Source organism: Pleurodeles waltl, chromosome 6 (assembly GCF_031143425.1).
Source record: "Pleurodeles waltl isolate 20211129_DDA chromosome 6, aPleWal1.hap1.20221129, whole genome shotgun sequence".
Taxonomy (NCBI): domain Eukaryota; kingdom Metazoa; phylum Chordata; class Amphibia; order Caudata; family Salamandridae; genus Pleurodeles; species Pleurodeles waltl.
Genome location: NC_090445.1, coordinates 20,261,689 through 20,285,168, shown reverse-complemented (window position 1 = coordinate 20,285,168; position 23,480 = coordinate 20,261,689). Strand labels below are relative to the sequence as shown.

Sequence of the window (23,480 nt, the reverse complement as noted above, 5' to 3'; positions counted from 1 at the left end):
CCAGGTAGCCTGTGTGGCTATATCCAACCCACCCTCAGCGACTAGAGAAGCTTCAGTGTGAATCCTGATTTGCTCTGGGCACACTGTTGATCCCATCTGGAGAATGGCTATTCCAGTACTAACTGGAGTAGTGCGAGTGGGACTTTTCTTAGGACAGGCCTCGTCTCCAATTTGGTGTCCATGCTGTTTACAGTTGACACCAGGCCTTCTTGGGAATCAATGTTTTTACCCTTATACCCATTTGTGGACTGTGAAAAGGCTTGAGGCCCACCCTCCTGAGCAGGTTTTTGGGGCCCTGAAGACTCTTTAGTTTTGTCTTTGGCTGTCTCACCACCCTTCCCCATGGGGAGGCTTTGTGACCCCTTTTCTTTTGGTCACCCTCAGTGGAAGTCTTGGTAACCCTTGTATTAACCCAGTGGTTTGCCTTCTTTCACAATTCTTGGGGAAAAATTGGACCTAGGTCTAACAGATGTTGATGCAGTTTGTCATTGAAGCAGTTACTTAACAGATGTTCTTTCATAAATAAATTATACATCCCGTCAGTCATGCACTCCACTGCCAGTTATCCAACCATCTAGTGCTTTGGCAGAGTAGTCAACAAAATAAACCCAGGACTGGCTTGAGGTTTTGTGAGCCCCCCTGAACCTAATTCTATACTCCTCAGTTGAGAATCCAAAACCCTCAATCAGGGTAGCCTTCATGAGGTCGTAGGGTTCTGCATCTTTACCAGAGAGTGTGACGAGTCCATCCCTACACTTACCAGTGAACAGTTCCCAAAGGAGAGCACCCCAGTGAGATCTGTTTAACTTTCTGGTTGCAAAAGCCCTCTCAAAAGCTGTGAGCCACTTGGTGATATCATCACCTTAAAATTTTGAAACAATCCCTTTGGGGATTTTTAGGATGTCAGTATTCTTTCTGACCCTATTTATGTTGCTGCCACCATGTATGGGTGTTAAACCCATTGCTACTCTCTCCCTTTCTATAACTAGGAGATGTTACTCCAAAGCTAATCTTTTGGCCATCTGTAGGAAAATGCCACTGTTGGCATGGTCACCCCCACTTTTTGCCTACGTGTTGATGCCAGCTTTGATTAGAAGTATGCTGGGACCCTGCTAACCAGGCCCCAGCACTAGTGTTCTTTCCCTGTACCTTTGTTTCCACAATTGGCACAGCCCTGGCACACAGTTAAGTACCTTGTAACTGGTACCCCTGGTACCAAGGGCCCTGAGGTCTCTAAGGGCTGCAGCATGTCTTATGCCACCCTAGGGACCCCTCACTCAGCACACTGCTTGCCAGCTTGTGTGTGCTGGTGGGGAGAAAATGACTAAGTCGACATGGCACTCCCCTCAGAGTGCCATGCCAACCTCACACTGCCTGTGGCCTAGGTAAGTCACCCCTCTAGCAGGACTTACATCCCTAAGGCAGGGTGCACTATACCACAGGTGAGGGCATAAGTGCATGAGCACCATGCCCCTACAGTGTCTAAGCAAAACCTTAGACATTGTAAGTGCAGGGTAGCCATAAGAGTATATGGTCTGGGAGTTTGTCAAACACGAACTCCACAGCACCATTATGGCTACACTGAAAACTGGGAAGTTTGGTATCAAACTTAGCACAATAAATGCACACTGATGTCAGTGTGCAATTTATTGTAAAATACACCCAGAGGGCATCTTAGCGATGCCCCCTGAAAACATACCCGACTTCCAGTGTAGTAGGCTGACTAGTTTTTGCCAGCCTGCCACACACCAGACATGTTGCTGGACACATGGGGAGAGTGCCTTTGTCACTCTGTGGCCAGGAACAAAGCCGGTACTGGGTGAAGGTGCTTCTCACCTCCCCCTGCAGGAACTGTAACACCTGGCGGGGAGCCTCAAAGGCTCACCCCTTTTGTTACAGCACCCCTGGGCATCCCAGCTAGTGGAGATGCCCGACCCTCCGGCCACTGCCCCCACTTTTGGCATCAAGGCTGGAGGAGATAATGAGAAAAACAAGGAGTCACCACCCACCCCTAAGGTGCCCTGAGCTGAGGTGACCCTTACTTTTAGAAATCCTCCATCTTGTAGAAGGAGGATTCCCCCAATAGGATTAGGGATGTGCCCCCCTCCCCACAGGGAGGAGGCACAAAGAGGGTGTAGCCACCCTCAAGGACAGTAGCCATTGGCTACTGCCCTCCCAGACCTAAACACTCCCCTAAATTCAGTATTTAGGGGCCCCCAGAAACGTGGAAACTAGATTCCTGCAACCTTATCCCGATGAAGGACTGCTGACCTGAAGCCCTGCAGTGAAGACTGAGACGACAACTGCTTTGGCCCCAGCCCTACCGGTCTGTCTCCCAACTTCGAAGAAAACTGCAACAGCGACGCATCCAACAGGGACCAGCGACCTCTGAAGTCTGAGGACTGCCCTGCAACCAAGAAATTCCCGTGAACAGCGGCCCTGTTCAACAATCTGCAACTTTCTTGCAACAAAGAATCAACTCTAAGGACTTCACGTTTCCCGCCGGAAGTGTGAGACTTTCCACTCTGTACCAGACGCCCCGGCTCGACCTGTGGAAAACCAACACTACTGCGAGTCCATGAGTAGCCAGAGACGACCCCCCCCTGAGCCCCCACAACGATGCCTGCAGAGGAAATCCAGAGGCTCCCCCTGACCGCAACTGCCTGTTACAAGGGACCCAACGCCTGGAACCAATACTGCACCCGCAGCCCCCAGGACCTGAAGGAATCGAACTTCAGTGCAGGAGCGACCCCCAGGCGACCCTCTGCCTAGCCCGGGTGGTGGCTACCCCGAGGAGCCCCCCCCCCCCCTGTGACTGCCTGCATCGTTGAAGAGACCCCCGGGTCTCCCCATTACTTTCAATACAAAACCAGACGCCTGTTTGCACTCTGCACCTGGCTGCCCCTGTGCCGCTGAGGGTGTACTTTGTGCCTGCTTGTTCCCCCCCCCCAGCCCCCCCCCCCCCCTCCCCCAGTGCCCTACAAAACACCCCTGGTGTGCCCCCCCTGAGGACGCGGGAACTTACCTGCTGGCAGACTGGAACCGGGGCACCCCTGTTCTCCATTGAAACCTAAGTGTTTTGGACTCCTCTTTGACCTCTGCACCTGTCCGACCCTGAGCTGCTGGTGTGGTAACTTTGGTGTTGCCTTGAACCCCCAACTGTGGGCTACCTTGGACCCAACTTTGAACCCTGTAAGTGTTTTACTTACCTGTGAACTTAACATTTACTTACCTCTCCCAGGATCTGTTGATTTTTGCACTGTGTCCACTTTTAAAATAGCTTATTGCCATTTTTGTCAAAACTGTACATGATTGAAAATGTCACTTACCCAGTGTACATCTGTTCGTGGCATTAGTCGCTGCAGATTCACATGTTTGGCACAGTCCGCTGCCTGGTGTTGGGCTCGGAGTATTACAAGTTGTTTTTCTTCGAAGAAGTCTTTTTGGTCACGGGACCGAAGGACTCCTCCCTCCTCGGCTCCATTGCACATGGGCGTCGACTCCATCTTAGATTGTTTTCCCCGCAGAGGGTGAGGATGGAGTTGTTTGGTATAAATAGTGCCCATGCAATGGAGTGAATATGTATGTACGATAAGAGTTTCTAATAATTATTTACAAATGTTCAGATGTTTAAGATTTATGATCTACTTCTAAACGGCTACAGGCTTCCCGGGGAGGTGGGAGGGTACATGTGAATCTGCAGCGACTAATGCCACGAACAGATGTACACTGGGTAAGTGACATTTTCAGTTCGATGGCATATGTTGCTGCAGATACACATGTTTGGCATAGACTATAAAGCAGTTACCTCCCCTAAAAGCGGTGGTTTAGCCTGTAGGAGTTGAAGTAGTTTGGAATAATGTTCTTAGTACAGCTTGGCCCACTGTAGCTTGTTGTGCATTTAGTACGTCTACACAGTAGTGTTTAGTAAACGTATGAGGCGTAGACCAGGTTGCAGCCTTACATATTTCGCTCATAGGAATGTTTCCTAGAAAGGCCATTGTAGCACCTTTCTTTCTGGTTGAGTGTGCCTTTGGTGTAATAGGCAATTCTCTTTTGGCTTTAAGATAGCATGTTTGAATGCATCTGACTATCCATCTAGCAATGCCTTGTTTAGAGATTGGATTTCCTATGTGTGGTTTTTGAAAAGCTATGAACAGTTGTTTTGTTTTCCTGATTAGCTTTGTTCTGTCAATGTAATACATTAGTGCTCTTTTGATGTCTAATGTATGTAGTGCCCTTTCAGCCACAGAATTTGGTTGTGGGAAGAACACTGGCAATTCTACTGTTTGATTTAAATGGAATGGTGAGATTACTTTTGGCAGAAATTTTGGATTTGTTCTTAGAACTATTTTATTGTTGTGTATTTGAATAAATGGTTCTTGTATGGTAAATGCCTGTATTTCACTTACTCTTCTGAGGGATGTGATTGCAATGAGAAATGCGACCTTCCAGGTTAGATATTGCATTTCACAGGAATGCATGGGTTCGAAAGGTGGACCCATGAGTCTTGTTAAGACGATGTTAAGATTCCATGAAGGAACTGGTGGTGTTCTTGGTGGTATAATTCTTTTTAGCCCTTCCATGAATGCTTTAATAACTGGTATTCTAAATAGAGACGATGAATGAGTAGTTTGTAGGTAAGCAGATATTGCTGCGAGGTGTATTTTTATAGATGAAAAAGCGAGATTTGCTTTTTGCAAATGTAGTAAGTATCCTACTATGTCTTTAGTAGAGGCATGTAATGGTTGTATTTGATTGGCATGGCAGTAGTAAACAAATCTTTTCCACTTAGATGCATAGCAGTGTCTAGTGGAAGGTTTTCTAGCTTGTTTTATGACCTCCATGCATTCTTGTGTGAGGTCTAAGTGTCCGAATTCTAGGATTTCAGGAGCCAAATTGCCAGATTCAATGATGCTGGGTTTGGATGCCTGATCTGTTGTTTGTGTTAACAGATCTGGCCTGTTGGGTAGTTTGACATGCGGTACTAGTGAAAGGTCTAGTAGAGTTGTATACCAAGGTTGTCTTGCCCATGTGGGTGCTATCAGTATGAGTTTGAGTTGGTTTTGACTCAACTTGTTTACTAGATATGGAAGGAGAGGGAGAGGGGGAAAAGCGTACGCAAATATCCCTGACCAACTCATCCATAGAGCATTGCCTTGTGATTCGCGGTGTGGGTACCTGGATGCAAAGTTTTGGCATTTTGAGTTTTCTTTTGTTGCGAACAAATCTATCTGGGGTGTTCCCCAAATTTGAAAGTACTTGTTCAGAACTTGGGGGTGAATTTCCCATTCGTGGACTTGTTGGTGGTCTCGCGAAAGGTTGTCTGCTAGTTGGTTTTGTATTCCTGGAATAAATTGTGCTATTAGGCGAATGTTGTTGTGAATCGCCCACTGCCAAATTTTTTGTGTTAGGAGGCACAATTGTGTGGAGTGTGTTCCTCCTTGTTTGTTTAAATAATACATTGTTGTCATGTTGTCTGTTTTGACAAGAATGTATTTGTGTGTTATTATGGGTTGGAAGGCTTTTAACGCTAGAAATACTGCTAACAGTTCTAGGTAATTGATATGAAATTTTGTTTCGTGTATATCCCATTGTCCTTGAATGCTGTGGTGATTGAGGTGTGCTCCCCACCCTGTCATGGAAGCATCTGTTGTTATAACGTATTGAGGCACTGGGTCCTGAAATGTCCGCCCTTTGTTTAAATTTTTGCTGTTCCACCATAGAAGCGAGAGGTAGGTTTGGCGGTCTACCAACACCAGATTTTGAAGTTGACCCTGTGCCTGTGACCATTGTGATGCTAGACACTGTTGTAAGGGTCGCATGTGTAGTCTTGCGTTTGGGACAATGGCTATGCATGATGACATCATGCCTAGAAGTTTTAGCACAAATTTTGCTTGTATCTTTTGGTTTGGAAACATAGCACTTATTACCTTGTGGAATGCCTGCACTCTTTGTGGACTTGGAGTGGCAATTCCTTTTGATGTGTTGATGGTTGCTCCTAGATATTGTTGTGTTTGACACGGTTCTAGGTGTGATTTTGTATAGTTGATGGAAAACCCCAGTTTGTGAAGGGTTTGTATGACAAATGTGGTGTCGTTTGCGCATTTTTTTACTGTGTTGGTCTTGATTAGCCAATCGTCTAGGTAAGGGAACACATGTATCTGTTGTCTCCTGATGTGTGCTGCTACTACTGCTAGACATTTTGTGAACACTCTTGGTGCATTTGTTATTCCGAATGGCAACACCTTGAATTGGTAATGTATTCCTTTGAATACGAACCGTAGGTACTTTCTGTGAGAAGGGTGTATTGGTATATGAAAGTACGCATCCTTTAGGTCTAATGTGGTCATGTAATCTTGCTGTTTGAGCAGTGGAATGATGTCTTGTAGTGTGACCATGTGAAAATGGTCCGATATGATGTAGGTATTTAGTGTCCTGAGATCTAATATTGGTCTTAATGTTTTGTCTTTTTTTGGAATTAGAAAGTACAGGGAGTAAACTCCTGTGTTTTTTTGTTGTACTGGTACTAACTCTATTGCATCCTTTTGCAGTAGTGCTTGAACTTCTAGTCCTAAAAGTTCTAAATGTTGTGGTGACATTTTTCGTGTTTTGGGGGGGATGTTTGGTGGGAAGTTGTGGAATTCTATGCAATAGCCATGTTGGATTATTGCTAATACCCAATTGTCTGTTGTAATCTGTTGCCAAGATTGGTAGAATTGGCTTAGTCTTCCCCCCACTGGTGTTGAGTGAAGGGGTTGCGTGACTTGAAAGTCACTGTTTAGGTGGAGGTGTTTTTGGAGTCTGGAATCTTCCCCTACTCCTTGGGAATTGACCCCCCCCGATATCCCCTGAAACCTCCCCTTTGGAAGGAACCCTGATATGGTGTGGTTCTTGTTTGTTGGCTGGTGGTGTCTGTGGGTTGGCCACGAAACCCCCCTCTAAATGGAGTTTTTCTGAAAGAGCCTCTGCTCTGCGGGGAGTAGAGTGCGCCCATGGCCTTGGCCGTGTCTGTGTCCTTTTTAAGTTTTTCAATGGCTGTATCCACTTCAGAGCCAAACAGTTGTTTCTCGTTGAAGGGCATATTAAGGACAGCCTGCTGGATTTCAGGTTTGAAGCCTGAAGTGCGTAGCCAAGCGTGTCTCCTTATGGTGACAGCAGTGTTGACTGTTCTTGCTGCAGTGTCGGCTACGTCTAGTGAAGAGCGGATTTGATTGTTTGAGATCGTTTGTCCCTCTTCCACTATTTGCTGCGCCCTTTTTTAGTATTCCTGGGGAAGATGGTCTACGAGAAGTTGCATCTCGTCCCAGTGTGCGCGGTCATATCTGGCCAGCAGCGCTTGTGAATTTGCGATGCGCCACTGGTTGGCTGCCTGTGATGCTACTCTTTTCCCTGCCGCATCAAATTTTCGGCTTTCTTTGTCCGGAGGTGGGGCGTCGCCAGATGTATGTGAATTTGCTCTCTTGCGAGCTGCCCCTACTACCACGGAGTCAGGTGGTAACTGCGAAGTAATAAACACTGGGTCTGTGGGTGGTGGTTTGTATTTCTTATCCACCCTTGGGGTGATGGCTCTTGATTTTACGGGCTCTTCAAAAATTTGTTTTGCGTGCCGTAACATCCCTGGTAGCATTGGGAGACATTGATATTGGCTGTGTGTAGCCGAGAGGGTGTTAAATAAAAAATCATCCTCTATAGGATCGGAATGCAGTTGGACATTGTGGAATTCTGCTGCCCTAGCCACCAGTTGCAAGTATGAGGTACTGTCCTCTGGCGGTGACGGCTTTGTGGGGTATGACTCGGGATCATTGTCCGGCACTGGGGTGTCATACAGGTCCCAAGCGTCTTGATCCTGATCGTCATGACTTATGGTAGTTTGCGCTGGTGAGTGCATTTGTGGCGGTGTTTGTGCCGGCGATGCCTGTGGTGGAGAGGGCGGAGGCGTGACTTTTTTAACCACTTTGGCTTGTGGTTGTGCGTCATCCTTTGGAAGTCCGATCCTTCTTTTCCTCATGATTGGGGGAAGGGTTGATATCTTCCCTGTGTCTTGCTGGATGTACAGTCTCTTTTGTGTGTAGTCCGATTCTACACTTTGGAGCTCTTGTCCAAATCTGTGCATTTGGCCACTCATTCCTTGTTCCTCTGAGTAGGATGAAGGTGTGGTATTTTTCGGCGCCGAGAGAGAATCTTTTTTCGGTTTCGGCACCGACAGAATTTTTGTTCCTTTCGGCATGGATTCTCGGTACCTATGTTTTTCGGTGCCGGTATTTTGTTTTTGTCTCTCGGAGCCGCTTTCTCGGCTCAGAGGTTGCTCCATGGCGGTCCCTCGACCGGAGTCGGGTGTCTTCGCTATGGGCGTGCCCTTTTTCGGCGCCTTCGACGGGTCGCCTGCTTTATGGGTCGAGCCATGGCCTGTTGGCAGTGGCGTCCCCTGGGCTTTCGGTTTGTCGATGGATTTACTTTTTGACGTCTTACTCACAGTTTGTTGCTGTTGTTCGACGTCGGAGTCTCCGGATTCTGATTCCTGAACCGAGAATGTTTCCTCTTCCTCGTCGAAACGTTGTTTTGTCGACGTGGACGCCATTTGTTGACGCCTGGCTCTTCGGTCCCGGAGTGTTTTTCTGGACCGGAAGGCTCGACAGGCTTCACAGGTATCCTCCTTGTGCTCGGGGGACAAGCACAAGTTACAGACCAAGTGCTGATCTGTATAAGGATACTTACTGTGACATTTTGGGCAGAAACGAAACGGGGTCCGTTCCATCGGCTTCGATGTCGCACGCGGTCGGGCCGACCAGGCCCCGATGGGGGATCGAAACTACCCCAAAGTCTTCCGATGATCGGTGTCGATGTACCTAACTATCCCGATACCGAACGGAACAATACCGACGCTTTCTTCCGAGATTCTGACTAACTTTCCGAACCGAAACACGGAGCGAAAAGGAATACGTCCGAACCCGACAGCGGAAAAAAAACAATCTAAGATGGAGTCGACGCCCATGCGCAATGGAGCCGAGGAGGGAGGAGTCCTTCGGTCCCGTGACCAAAAAGACTTCTTCGAAGAAAAACAACTTGTAATACTCCGAGCCCAACACCAGGCAGCGGACTGTGCCAAACATGTGTATCTGCAGCAACATGCCATCGAACATTGTGATTATTCTAAGTTCCTAGAACACCTGAGTGAAATACCTTTCATTTGAAGTATTACTTGTAAATCTTGAACCTGTGGTTCTTAAAATAAACTAAGAAAATATATTTTTCACTATAAAAACCTATTGGCCTGGAACTGTCTTCGAGTGTGTGTTCCTCATTTATTGCCTGTGTGTGTACAACAAATGCCTAACACTACCCTCTGATAAGCCTACTGCTCGACCACACTACCACAAAATAGAGCATTAGAATTCTCTTTTTGCCACTATCTTACCTCTAAGGGGAACCCTTGGACTCTGTGCACACTATTTCTTACTTTGAAATAGTATATACAAATCCAACTTCCTACATTTAGTATTTAGGGGCGACCCTAAACCCAGCTCTTCAGATTCCTGATGACCTCACAAGAAGGACTGCTGAGCTGAAAACCCCAAACAGAAGAGAAGACAACTGGTTTGGCCCCAGCATTACCGGCTGGTCTCCTGCTTCAAAGACCATGCAACCGAAAAGCAACACGTTCTACAGGACCAGTGACCCCTGAAAAGACTCCAGGGGACTGCCTGCAACACAGAGGACCACTCCTGTGGGAAGCGGCTCTGCCCAACCAGAAGATAAGAGATCCATCTTTAAAGGGACTCCCACCTCACTCCAGAAGCGTGAGTCCCCAACTCTGCACCGGACGCCCCGGCCTGTGTCCAGAGAAACCAACTATCCAGAGAGGACCCCCAGGTGACTCAGATGTGTCCACCCTGGGTTGACCTCTGCATCCCACACGCCGCCTGCAGAAGGAATCCCAAGGACCCCATTGCACTGCATCCACAGCCCCCAGGCTCGTGAGAAACTGACCACTGGTGCAGCAACCACCAACATGCAATCCTCACCCTTGCCCAGTCAATGACTTACCCAGGAGGCCCCCGTGCCCTGCCTGCAGGACCCAAGTGACCCCCGGGTCCATCCATAGAGTTCTACTGAGAACCAGGCACCCTGTTAGCACACTGCAACTAGCCACCCCGTGCTGCTGGGGGTGTGTGCCTACTTGGGGCCCCTCCAGTACTCCTCCAAACCCCCCTGGTCTGCCTTCCGACAACATGGGTACTTACCTTCAACTGGACTGGAACCAGAGTACCCAGTCTCCACAGGCGCCCATGGTATTTTGGCTCCCGTTTGACCTCTGCCCCTGATCAGCCCTGTGTTGCTTGGTGTTGCCTTGAACCCCCAACAGTGGGCTACCTATGCCCCGGAGATTGAACCCACAAGTGTGGTACTTACCTCTGAAACTGTACTATACTTACCTCCCCCAGGAACTGTTGAAAATTGCAGTGTCCACTTTTAAAATAGATTGCCATTTTAATGAAAACTGGGTACAATATTTAATCTATTCAAAGTCTCAACTATTACTATGCAAAGTACCTTTCATTTAATGTACTTACCTGCTAAATGAATGTTGTAGTTCTAAAAAAAAAAAAAATATATTTTTCTAAATAAAAACCTATTGGCCTGGAGTTAAGTCATTGAGTGTGTGTTTTCATTTATTGCCTGTGTGTACAACAACTACTTAACACTACCCTCTGATCAGCCTAACTCCTCGAGCACACTACCACAAATAGAGCATTAGTATGATCTATCATTGCGTCTGTCAAGCCTCTAGGTGAATCCCTGGACTCTGCAGGCATGCTTTAAATGAGGGGTTTACACCTGGAATCTGTGATCAACGACAAACCTCTCAAGTGTTTGGATAGGTCGGGCCAGCAGTCCTGTAGGAACCTCACTATGCAGCCTGGATCCGTGCAGCAAGGCCAGGGCGTGACTGAGCAGGGAGGACTGATTTCCAACACTTGCTCTCAGAATTGACCCTGTTGGGTTTTCTGGTTGGGAATGCCTGTTGAGAACGGTCCGAGACTATTCAGTAAGAAGGATTGCCGCCAAGAGTTAGCAAACTCGTTCCTTCTTTGAAGGTTCCCTTTTACAAGAAATCCGGCGGCAGCGCGAGGCTTTGCACTTGGGGCTACCGGAGAGAGACTAGATGAGGGGCTCTAAGCTCAGCTTCAAGCCTCCTCATGCTGTCCCAATGCTTCTCCAGGCTTCTACCTCCGGCTCAGATGTAGCGCTGAGATGCTGCTGGTCATACTTAGCTCACATACTGATGAACTGGGCCTGCAAGCAGTGCACACACACACACAAAAGGGTGTTCTGGCTCTATGTGGATAGCTGAAAACAGAATATACAGAAAGGAAGCAGAAGAAAACTACACCGAGAGGTTTGCAGGCAAACTATTTTATAGTTTTTCCCCCTAAAATCCAGAAAGTCCATTTCGTTCCCAAGTGAGGAAGGGAGGTTGTTCCAGAACCTAGAACCCATGTACAAGTAGGAGTGACCTCCACCTCTGGGCCAGTGGATCTTACTGACTACCCCTATGCCAACTAGCAACCAACTCCTGCCACCCCATTCTTCTGATTTTGGATGCAAGCAGATATCACTTTACTAGAGGTGAAGTTGCCCCATGCCTCCCTTCCTGTCCCAAGGGATGCAAATCTATGCCACTACCCTTAGGAGCGGCCAACGGCCCCACCTACCTACACTCCGCAACCAATGAGATGCATCCCCCATCCCAGACCATGGATGCAAGCGCAGGTCACTACTCCCACCCAACCCGCTCTACCATGGAATGTAATCCATCCTCCTGCCGGGACCAACCATCATCTCATCCTAGAACTCCGCATCTCTGAATGGAACATTCATGTCAGTTGGGGCAGAACAGCCTGAAGTACATGGACTTCCTGTGCGCCAGCCTTGATCACATTCATGAGCTTGGCTTAGCACACTCCAATCTCACTGCACTCCTGTGGTACCCTATGCTCACAGCTCGCTCCTTCCCATTTCCTACGTCAACTTCGACACAAGCTGCCTACTGCATAAACAAACAGATGCACTCCTAATCGGTTCAAGCCCAAATGCATGCTCAGTTTAGCGTCGCCAGTCCGTGCCCAGGCCGGTACTAAAACCAATTCCGAGTCAGAGAACTCCGAAGCACCACACACCACCCCAGATCCAGACAGACGGGACAGACGGATGGACCTACTTTGCTTTTTGTAATACTCCTCCCAGGCCTTGCTGTAGTCAGGCTGGCTGTTCTGCTGCTGGCTCTGCTGACCTGTGCGAAAGAATGTCAATGGAACGTGTTCAGGTGGGTAGGTCTCCACAGGAAGCCTTCCAGATGTCACATCTCACACACTCCACATGGTGGGCTACCTGCCTTCTGCCCTATCCCCCCCTCCCCGCCGTCTGCACCATTTTCTCCTCGTCCCCTCCCACCCCACCGAACATTGGCAGAACACTGCCTTAAAGATTTGGGCTGGGCTGCTAGTCAAGGCTCTCTGTGTGGCGAGGTTGGGGTCAGCTCCAATGTCCACCTGCTGCTGACGCAGGGCCTTCCCCCGGTCCCTCTGCATTCAGCACCAATTACTCCGGTCAACCAGGAGAACGGGAACACGCCACTGAATATACTGCTTGTGCAAGGAGATGTACTGCCCGGCCTCGCTACAGGGCAATCGGAGCCACTAGATACATGTGTGCGGTCACTCAGGGTAAAGGAAGGCACAGGAAGCAATCCTGGATGACACACCTGGGACAGAGGACAAGAGTCTTCCCTTTAGTAGCAGCCAGAGGCGCAGGAACTATGGGACCGGGACATGGAGGCGCAGAGTACCCATCCCAGAGTCTCTCATCACACCCCTATGACAACAACCCTTCTTGCACACACTGAGCGGTACTTACTTGGGACTTGCTGGCCAGGCTGCTGCCACGTCTGGTAGGTGTTGCCCCAACCCTGCGTCATAAATGCTTGAGGACCGCTGCGAAGAAGGAAAGTGGTTAGACATGTTGGCATCATGCCCCCCAAGTAAATACTGCAGGTCTCTCCTGTGCAGCATGGAGGCGAGGCAGGCACACACACCTGGCAGGTAAGTGGCACCATCCACCATGCCCCCTCCCCCAGTAAATACTGCAGGCCCCTCCAGTGCACCAGGGAGTGCAGACACACACACCTGGCAGGCCAGTGGCATCACCCCCCTCCCACCCAAGTAAATACTGCAGGCCTCTCCTGTGCAGCACGGAGGCAGCAGGCGCAGGACTAAGGGGGAGGGTGCAGGCGCACACACAAACACACACCTGGCAGGCCAGTGTCATCACCCCCCCACACCCAAGTAAATACTGCAGGCCCATCTTGTGCAGCAGGGAGTGCAGATGCAGACACACCTGGCAGGCCAGTGGGGTCACCCACCCTCCCCCTCGCCCCCCAAGTAAATACTGCAGGCCCATCCTGTGCAGCACAGAGGCAGGGGGCGCAGGACTAAGGGGGCGGGTGCAGGCACACACCTGGCACTCTTTCAGGTTCTTTATCACCCATCCTTTCTCCCTTTGTCACCGTTTTCCATCTTCCTCCTGCTTGGTCTCTATTGTGTTTTTCTCTTGTTCTGGATCAAAGTTAGCTAGAGCTGGCTCCAACAAGGAGTGCCTTGTGCCCCCACCAGCAACCGCCGGCTCAAATTAAGCCCCGTCCTGCTCTCTGCAGACACTGAATTTCTGACAAGGGCCTTGGGCAGTGCAAAGCCGGGAGAGCTCCCTGCAATGGTACCAGCACAAATGGGGCTGAATGGAGAAGCGTGGACTGAGCAGGGTCTTGGGAAGTGCGAGACACAAGGATTCGGCCACTACTATGACAAAGCGTCAACCCACGGGGCTATTTCCACTAGAGTAACTATGCAAGACGAAGGAACCTACTTTTGATGAGGTGTAGCAGCAGCTTGGCTGAAAGGACTCTGAGCGAAGCCTGCAGGTCCAAGGCTCGTACCCTGAGGAGAGAGCACAAGAAATCAGCATGAGGAACCAAACCTGAATACACACCACCTCAAAATCACAGCTAATTTAATGACACCTGCTGCAGCTTCCCTCCCCCTTACCATCACCAAATCCACCAGCAGATGAGGACAATGCCTACCCCAACTCAATGAGGTGTGGCTAGCTCAAGGACAATACCTACCCCAACTCTCACCAATGAGGTGTCTGGCCAGCTCAAGGACAATGCCAACCCCAACTATCAATGAGGCATCTGGCCAGCTCAAGGACAATGCCAACCCCAACTATCAATGAGGCATCTGGCTAGCTCGAGGACAATGCCTACCCAAACTCTCTCATCAATGAGGTGTCTGGCCAGCTCTATGACAATGCCTACCCCAACTCTCTCATCAATGAGGTGTCTGGCTCGCTCGAGGACAATGCCTACCCCAACTCTCTCATCAATGAGGTGTCTGGCTCGCTCGAGGACAATGCCTACCACAACTTTCTTATTAATGGGGTGTCTGGCCAGGTCGAGGACAATGCCTACCCCAACTTTCTCGTCAATGAGGTGTCTGGCCAGCTCGATCTGCTGAGGTATGCCCCGGATGGTGAAGACCCGTAGGCTGGGGTCAGTGTTGGGTGGAGGGTTCCGCTGCAGCTCCACGTGTGCACCGGACTGCTGGTTAATGCCTTTGATGTTCTCTCCACCTGTGGGAAGCAGCAGGGAACAGGAAACATTTATTTACAGTTTTCAAAGTGTGATCAGGATACATGGGGCACATGGAGATGGGAGCGGGACGGTGGCTTCACCTTTTCACAACTAATTCACCAATAAAAGGTCTTTGTTGTCAAGGTGTTTAACATTCTCCCCCCCCCCCCCCCTTTCTAATACCAGTGACCTTCAACAACCAATTTTTATCCACAGAGCCTCCATCTGCAGGACAGTGAAAAGCATCCATTACCTCTTGAGTCCCCATCACTGTACCCAGGGGCACCTTAGGATTTTGGGGGCCCTGGGCCAAACGTCTTTTGGCGACCCATGTTAAGAACAGCTTTGAAACTATGATCCAATGTCAGCTCTTCCCCTCCCTCTCTGGCCAGGTCACTGACAGTGCACAGACACTCCTCCAAATTGTAAATGTGTTTCCATCTAATATTCAGGGGTAGTGATCTGCGTCTTCTATAGTGCAGGATAGCAGCAGCTCACTAATATATTGTAATTAATCTCTACGACCCACTCATTTCTGATATATAAGGGCCTGTTTTGATCTAAAAAAACTTTAGGGATGTTTCACGTGTTGAAAAATAAACACCATTTCTCTGCAGAATGTCTGCAAAGATTCCCGAACATCAGGTATTAAGAATGAACTTAAAGCTATCCACCTTTAAGAATCATGCAAGGGCATCAAGGTAGGACTGTGGCGAACAGAGCCGGATCTATCAGGGACCCCTCTAAAAGGCTGGGGCCCTGGACCAGAGCCAACTCTGCCCATGCCTTAAAACGTCTACGAGTATCATTTAAAACTCATTTGGAGAGGAACAAATGACATTTCGGCAGGGCTTCAGGTGAAATAACTCATTATGGTGACCTATTGTTAGTCTGCTACCGTTTCAGCCAGGACTGTCCATCCAGACCTAAGCCTGGACACAAACTCTTCTCCAGCCTGCTGCGTTACAACAACTGTGCCTTTGACAACCTGTTAGCAAGTATTACGGAAACAGCAACTGGACGGACTAGGTCTCAGCCCCCCCCCCCCCCCCAATCCCATAACAATACAGGTGGGATGGAGGGGCCCGGCCTTCAGTATGCTGGTGCGGCTCCTCCAGCTACACGAAGGGGCTGCTTGAGCAGCTCAGGGTCCATTCTTTATGTAGCTGGTGGTGACAGACCATGTGTTCTCGCCTCACCCAGCATAGGAAACCCGGGTTCCAGCTCCATGGAGTCCAGGCACAGGGTGCAGTGCCCCCGGGGTAACATGCAAAGCTGGGAGAACCCTGGCGGTAAGCAGATGGTTCCTCCAGGTCTAGAGCGATCCCTGCCCCAAAGGACAGCTGGTAGTCTCACTGGTGCCAGCTTTGCACTTTAGTGCAAGACTAGTGTATGCAGGGACAAGGGACAGTTGGTATCCCCGATAGATGGGGGTTGGCCTTCCCTCACTAGGTGGTGGCATGAATGCAGCAACCACTAAACATTTTCAGGTGCTGCCCCAACGCGAACAAAACGCAGCAGCAGGTGGGTAATAAGAGTGCCTTGAAATGCCCAGGGGCTGGACGTTGTTTCAGGATGGGTGTCAGCGGTGAGTCCTCAATGGCGCTGCCCTCGCACGATCACCCATGAGGTAACCCCACCTGTGTACTGCATAACAGAATATGAATAAACTTGAACAGTTTCCCCCACAAACTGCGTGCGGTGTGTGTGTGTGTGTGTGTGTGTGTGGCGGTGATGGAGCTGTAGCTGGCCACAGATGCGTGCAGACTGGTCAGGTGACAGAAGGCTGGGGGTGGGAGTGCCGAGGACAGTGGGTGGCCCCTGGCCACATGGCTGCCGCAATGGCTTCATGAACTGGCTGCGTGTGGGAGCAGCGACTGCAGCTCACTCAAGCAGGAGCCTAATGAAAATAGAGTTCTGGCTTTTCCTGGAGCCGGGTCAGAGGCTCTTCATGAAATTTACTTCACAAAGGACCTGGAGAGGGACCACAAAGGCTGTATTCATATGGGGGGGCGGGAGATTTCACAGCACTTACAAATCAACAGCACTCAAGTTGAGAACAAAGCGGTGGGAGGGACAGAGGGCTGGGAGGGAGGAGAGCCCCTTACAGCTTGTGACTTCTGTAAACTTGGATAAAGCCACCAGTCAAACATATGGAGAGAAGCAGTGGTACAAAGTCACAAGAGCGCGAACAGAGGCAAAGATTTCATGGCCTGCAGGAAACATCCCGCAACTGCCCAAGAAGCGAGCAGCTCACCAAGGGGTCTCTCGGAGGCCACTCTCTGCCCGACCTTCGGCTCCCATCGTAGCCTTTCATTAGCATCTGACAAACGCCAGGCCAAGGTGGGTCTTACTCCGAGCACTCCAGGCCACAGCCGGCCTACGGGTAACCTCGCAGAGGATACAGGCACGGGTGGGCCGAGCCAGGCCCAAGTCTAGGCCATCCCGGAAGTGTTTGGGCACCTGGACGCTTGTGTGACGCTCCATCCTGGAGCTGATCAGCAGCCACCACCACTTGCAGAGTGGCACCCATACGGGGTCACACGCGCTAGGCTGCTGCACCCCTTTGCATGGAGGAGGCCTCCCCGATGTACAGGTTAACCATCTGAAGCCTCCTCAGCCGCCTTGGGAAATAACAGCGCCTGTCCCAGGTTAGAGGTTACCTTCACCTGTCCCAGGGCTAGGAAACATGGCGTGTAAAAATGGGCCCTTAGATGTTTAAATGTACGAGTTAATTGCTAACTACCGCCCAAGTGGTCGCGTTAAAACCAATCTTTAAATAAGGTATCTGGCTTCAAGAGCTGCACCAAGAGACCACGAGGGAGTGCGGGCAACATAAATGCCCTCCTTCGTCCATTAAAAAAAAAGTAATAAAAAGTTTTGGTCCTGTAAGTTTATTCACTCACTCTAAACGAGGCGCCTAGAAGCCAGACTCCGCTCTGCACACCACACCTTGTCATATCTTGATAGGCAAGAGACCAGGACAGCAGCCACCTTGGGCCGCAGGCCACACAAACCCTTTTCTTCTGTCTCTTGGAGATTTAAGGAGCTTGCAACGAGAAGCAAATCGTCATGTTCTACCGCGAGGCAGGACATCGCAGCCAAGCCTGGTGCCCAAGCTGTGCACCACAGGGTGGGCCTGACATTCAGAAAACAATTTAAACAAATGGCGCCCATACTGTGCCAGCTGGAAGGCTCCATGGATGCCTGCTGTAACAAAACTAAACATGTGCACGCTCATCCCGAGAAATTCCTAGCAGTCGCTAATCTGCAGCCAGACAGTATTAGCAGAGCTTTTTAGCAGCCAGAGACTACCAACATTTCCCAGTAGTCACCCTTATTTGGCCTGCCTCACATTCCTAGCAGAACCCCGTATCTGTAGCCAGCCCCCCATTCCTATCAGAACCCCGTATCTGTAGCTGTAAGGAAATGCCTCTTGGCATGGTTACCCCCTGACTTTTTGCCTTTGCTGATGCTAAATTATGATTTGAAAGTGTGCTGAGGCCTGCTAACCAGGCCCCAGCACCAGTGTTCTTTCCCTAACCTGTACTTTTGTTTCCACAATTGGCACACCCTGGCATCCAGGTAAGTCCCTTGTAACTGGTACCTCTGGTACCAAGGGCCCTGATGCCAGGGAAGGTCTCTAAGGGCTGCAGCATGTCTTATGCCACCCTGGGGACCCCCTCACTCAGCACAGACACACTGCTTGCCAGCTTGTGTGTGCTAGTGGGGATAAAAAGACTAAGTCGTGGGGATAAAAAGACTAAGTCGACATGGCACTCCCCTCAGGGTGCCATGCCAACCTCACACTGCCTATAGGTATAGATAAGTCACCCCTCGAGCAGGCCTTACAGCCCTAAGGCAGGGTGCACTATACCATAGGTGAGGGCATAAGTGCATGAGCACTATGCCCCTACAGTGCCTAAGCAAAACCTTACACATTGTAAGTGCAGGGTAGCCATAAGAGTATATGGTCTGGGAGTCTGTCACGCACAAACTCCACAGCACCATAATGGCTACACTGAAAACTGTGAAGTTTGGTATCAAACTTCTCAGCACAATAAATGCACACTGATGCCAGTGTACATTTTATTGTAACATACACCCCAGAGGGCACCTTAGAGGTGCCCCCTGAAACCTTAACCGACTACCCGTGTAGGCTGATTAGTTTTAGCAGCCTGCCACACACCAGACATGTTGCTGGCCACATGGGGAGAGTGCCTTTGTCACTCTGTGGCTAGTAAAGCCTGTACTGGTTGGAGGTGCTTCTCACCTCCCCCTGCAGGAACTAACACCTGGCGGTGAGCCTCAAAGGCTCACCCCCTTTGTTACAGCACCCCAGGGCACTCCAGCTAGTGGAGTTGCCCGCCCCCTCCGGCCACGGCCCCACTTTTGGCGGCAAGGCCGGAGGAGATCATGAGAAAAACAAGGAGTCACTGGCCAGTCAGGACAGCTCCCAAGGTGTCCTGAGGTGACACTGACTTTTAGAAATCCTCCATCTTGCAGATGGAGGATTCCCCCAATAGGATTAGGGATGTGCCCACCTCCCCTCAGGGAGGAGGCACAAAGAGGGTGTAGCCACCCTCAGGGCTAGTAGCCATTGGCTAACCCCCCCAGACCTAAACACACCCCTAAATTCAGTATTTAGGGGTCCCCAGAACACAGCAAGATAGATTCCTGCAACCTAAGAAGGATTGCTGAACTGAAAAACCTGCAGAGAAGACGGAGACACCAACTGCTTTGGCCCCAGCTCTACCGGCCTGTCTCCCCACTTCTAAAGACACTGCTCCAGCGATGCGCCCCCAGGGTCCAGCAACCTCTGAAGCCTCAGAGGACTACCCTGCATCTAGAAGGACCAAGAACTCCCGAGGACAGCGGCTCTGTTCCCGAAAGACTGCAATTTTGCAACAAAGAAGCAACTTTGAAACAACACACGTTTCCCGCCAGAAGCGTGAGACTTTGCACTCTGCACCCGACGCCCCCGGCTCGACTTGTGGAGAACAGACACCACAGGGAGGACTCCCCGGCGACTACAAGACCGTGAGTAGCCAGAGTTGACCCCCCTGAGCCCCCACAGCGACGCCTGCAGAGGGAATCCCGAGGCTCCCCCTGACCGCGACTGCCTGCTTCAAAGACCCGACGCCTGGTAAAGACTCTGCACCCGCAGCCCCCAGGATCTGAAGGATCCGACCTCCAGTGCAGGAGCGACCCCCAGGTGGCCCTCTCCCTTGCCCAGGTGGTGGCTACCCCGAGGAGCCTCCCCCCCCCATCGCTGAAGAGACCCCTTGGTCTCCCATTGAATCCTATTGCGAACCCGACGCTTGTTTGCACACTGCACCCGGCCGCCCCCGTGCCGCTAAGGGTGTACTTTTTGTGCTGACTTGTGCCCCACCGGTGCCCTACAAAACCCCCCTGGTCTGCCCTCCGAAGACGCAGGTACTTACCTGCTGGCAGACTGGAACCGGGGCACCCCCCTTCTCCATTAAAGCCTATGCTTTTTTGGGTACCACTTTGACCTCTGCACCTGACCGGCCCGAGCTGCTGGTGTGGTAACTTTGGGGTTGCTCTGAACCCCCAACGGTGGGCTACCTTGGACCCAAACTTGAACCCCGTAGGTGGTTTACTTACCTGCAAAAAATAACCAACACTTACCTCCCCCAGGAACTGTTGAAAATTGCACTGTCTAGTTTTAAAATAGCTATATGTCATTTATGTGAAAACTGTATATGCTATTTTGCTAATTCAAAGTTCCTAAAGTTCCTACATGAAATACCTTTCATTTGAAGTATTACTTGTAAATCTTGAACCTGTGGTTCTTAAAATAAACTAAGAAAATATATTTTTCTATACAAAAACCTATTGGCCTGGAATTGTCTCCGAGTGTGTGTTCCTCATTTATTGCCTGTGTGTGTACAACAAATGCTTAACACTACCCTCTGATAAGCATACTGTTCGACCACACTACCACAAAATAGAGCATTTTTTTGCCACTATCTTACCTCTAAGGGGAACCCTTGGACCCTGTGCATACTATTCCTTACTTTGAAATAGTGCATACAGAGCTAACTTCCTACAGTAGCCATCCTGCCTCACATTCCTAGCAGAGCCCCTAATCTGCAGCCAGTCTGCCTCACATTAGCAGAGCCTCTTAGCAGCTAGAGGCTACCACACATTCCTAGCAGAATCCCGTATCTGCAGCCACCCCACTCACATTCCAAGCAGAAGCCCTTATTTGAGAGCCTGCCAGTCCTACAAGGACTGCTATGCAGCTAGCCTTCCTCACATCTGTAATAGGACCCCAAGCAGCGAGTCTTCCTCACACCCCTATAACCTCTTAGCAGCTAGTCAGCGTCCCATTCCTAGCAGAGCACCAGTTCTCTGTAGCCAGCCTGCATCACATTCATACCAGGATCCCTTCTATGCAGCTAGCCCCCCTCACATCTGTAGAATGACCCCCAAGCAGCGAGTCTTCCTCACACCCCTATAACCTCTTAGCAGCTAGTCAGCGTCCTATTCCTAGCAGAGCACCAGCTCTCTGTAGCCAGCCTGCCTCACATTTCGAGCAGAGCCCTGTGCTCTCCTCCTGCAGTCCTCAGCCACTTTCAGCCCATTAGTTTCACTTTGATTCTCACTTTTTAGCGGAGCCCTGCACAGCAGCCTGCCAGCGATTGCTAGCTGCTCCGCCAGTGTCCTAGGTACAGCCCATCTTGCACTGGTAGCCGCACTCCAATGTCTCGGATGGAGGCCTGCCCCATCCAGAGGAGTCCTACAGCCCTCTGGCACCCGGCCTGCCTCATTTCTAATCGAGTCCTACATTGAACCGGCTGCCAGCTTACATAGACTGTCCCATCCGCACCAGTGATCAGTGAACAGCTGCCTGCAGACACTTACATGCGCCCCAAACTCCACCTGGCTGCCAGCCTACGTGAGCACAGGGGGACTGGGCACCACGCTGCACTGACTGTACGGTCTGAAACCATCTACCCTTGGCTCCCTTAAGACTTGTGCTGTGACTTATATACAGCCTTGGGCTGTATAAGATTTGGGGAGCAGCCGTCACCCCAGGGGTGGGGTGTCCTGCCTCTGGTACCTCAAGAAGCTCGGAATCCAGTGGAGTCTTACCATGTATTCCAGCGTGCAGTTACAAATCCTGGGTAGCGCTGGTCAGCACAGCATGAGGGGTCCTCAAAGATCGGCCTACTGTTTTACCAACCAGATGGTCACCGCGGCTCTTGAGCACTACTGCCGTCCTCGGCGCTGAGCCACAAGCAGACCAGCAGCCCAGGTTTAATGGAGCAGGGCCCTGGGGGTGCTGCCAGCGGCAGAGCGGGGTATCACTGGCTCTTACAGGCACCAGTGCCCACTCGATGTTTCACACAGCCACCATCACAGCAGGAATGAGGGCTCTAGAACAGCAGGTGTTACCAGCACCAGCCTGGCCCCAGTACAGCACCACGGGGATGCAGCCCTGTGACTGCAGCTCGGGGTGACATGGCTTACACGCCACTGCCCCGGGCTATGACCAGCCAGCGTCTAAGTCTTCACTGTCACTGGTTATAATGAGCCTACACTACCACAGCCCCAGATGTAATACCCTACCCTTGGGCTGTGCTGCTAGTGTACTTTGATTATACACTGCTAGAGTGGGTCCTACGCTACCCACAGCCCCAGAAGCAATACCCTACCCTTGGGCTGTGCTGCTAGTGTACTTTGATTATACACTGCTAGAGTGGGTCCTACGCTACCCACAGCCCCAGATGTAATACCCTACCCTTGGGCTGTGCTGCTAGTGTTCTTTGGTTATACTCTGCTAGACTGGGTCCTACGCTACCACAGCCCCAGAAGCAATACCCTACCCTTGGGCTGTGCTGCTAGTGTACTTTAGTCATACTCTGCTAGACTGGGTCCTACGCTACCACAGCCCCAGAAGCAATACCCTACCCTTGGGCTGTGCTGCTAGTGTACTTTAGTCATACTCTGCTAGACTGGGTCCTACGCTACCACAGCCCCAGATGTAATACCCTACCCTTGGGCTGTGCTGCTAGTGTACTTTAGTCATACTCTGCTAGACTGGGTCCTACGCTACCACAGCCCTAGATGTAATACCCTACCCTTGGGCTGTGCTGCTAGTGTACTTTAGTCATACTCTGCTAGACTGGGTCCTACGCTACCACAGCCCCAGAAGCAATACCCTACCCTTGGGCTGTGCTGCTAGTGTCCTTTGATTATACACTGCTAGAGTGGGTCCTACGCTACCCACAGCCCCAGCAGCAATACCCTACCCTTGGGCTGCGCTGCTAGTGTACTTTAGTCATACTCTGCTAGACTGGGTCCTACGCTACCACAGCCCCAGAAGCAATACCCTACCCTTGGGCTGTGCTGCTAGTGTTCTTTGGTTTTACTCTGCTAGACTGGGTCCTACGCTACCACAGCCCCAGCAGCAATACCCTACCCTTGGGCTGTGCTGCTAGTGTCCTTTGATTATACACTGCTAGAGTGGGTCCTACACTACCACAGCCCCAGATGTAATACCCTACCCTTGGGCTGTGCTGCTAGTGTACTTTAGTCATACTCTGCTAGACTGGGTCCTACGCTACCACAGCCCCAGATGTAATACCCTACCCTTGGGCTGTGCTGCTAGTGTACTTTAGTCATACTCTGCTAGACCGGGTCCTACGCTACCACAGCCCCAGAAGCAATACCCTACCCTTGGGCTGTGCTGCTAGTGTCCTTTGATTATACACTGCTAGAGTGGGTCCTACGCTACCACAGCCCCAGAAGCAATACCCTA

General features: G+C 50.5%; 1 protein-coding gene across 5 annotated transcripts in view; it reads right to left on the bottom strand.

Annotated features, from left to right (window-relative positions):
- Positions 1 to 23,480, bottom strand: part of FUBP3 (far upstream element binding protein 3) — a 217,507-nt gene that overhangs the window by 19,172 nt on the left and 174,855 nt on the right. For 3 of the 5 annotated variants that reach the window (XM_069237058.1, XM_069237062.1, XM_069237061.1), the window contains 4 exons: positions 14,528 to 14,688; positions 13,924 to 13,994; positions 12,919 to 12,995; positions 12,224 to 12,295 (listed from right to left, as the gene is read on the bottom strand). In XM_069237058.1, coding sequence (XP_069093159.1) covers positions 12,224 to 12,295; positions 12,919 to 12,995; positions 13,924 to 13,994; positions 14,528 to 14,688 — 381 coding nt within the window. The remainder of the gene's footprint in view (positions 1 to 12,223; positions 12,296 to 12,918; positions 12,996 to 13,923; positions 13,995 to 14,527; positions 14,689 to 23,480) is intronic. The other 2 variants (XM_069237059.1, XM_069237060.1) reach the window with 1 other exon arrangement.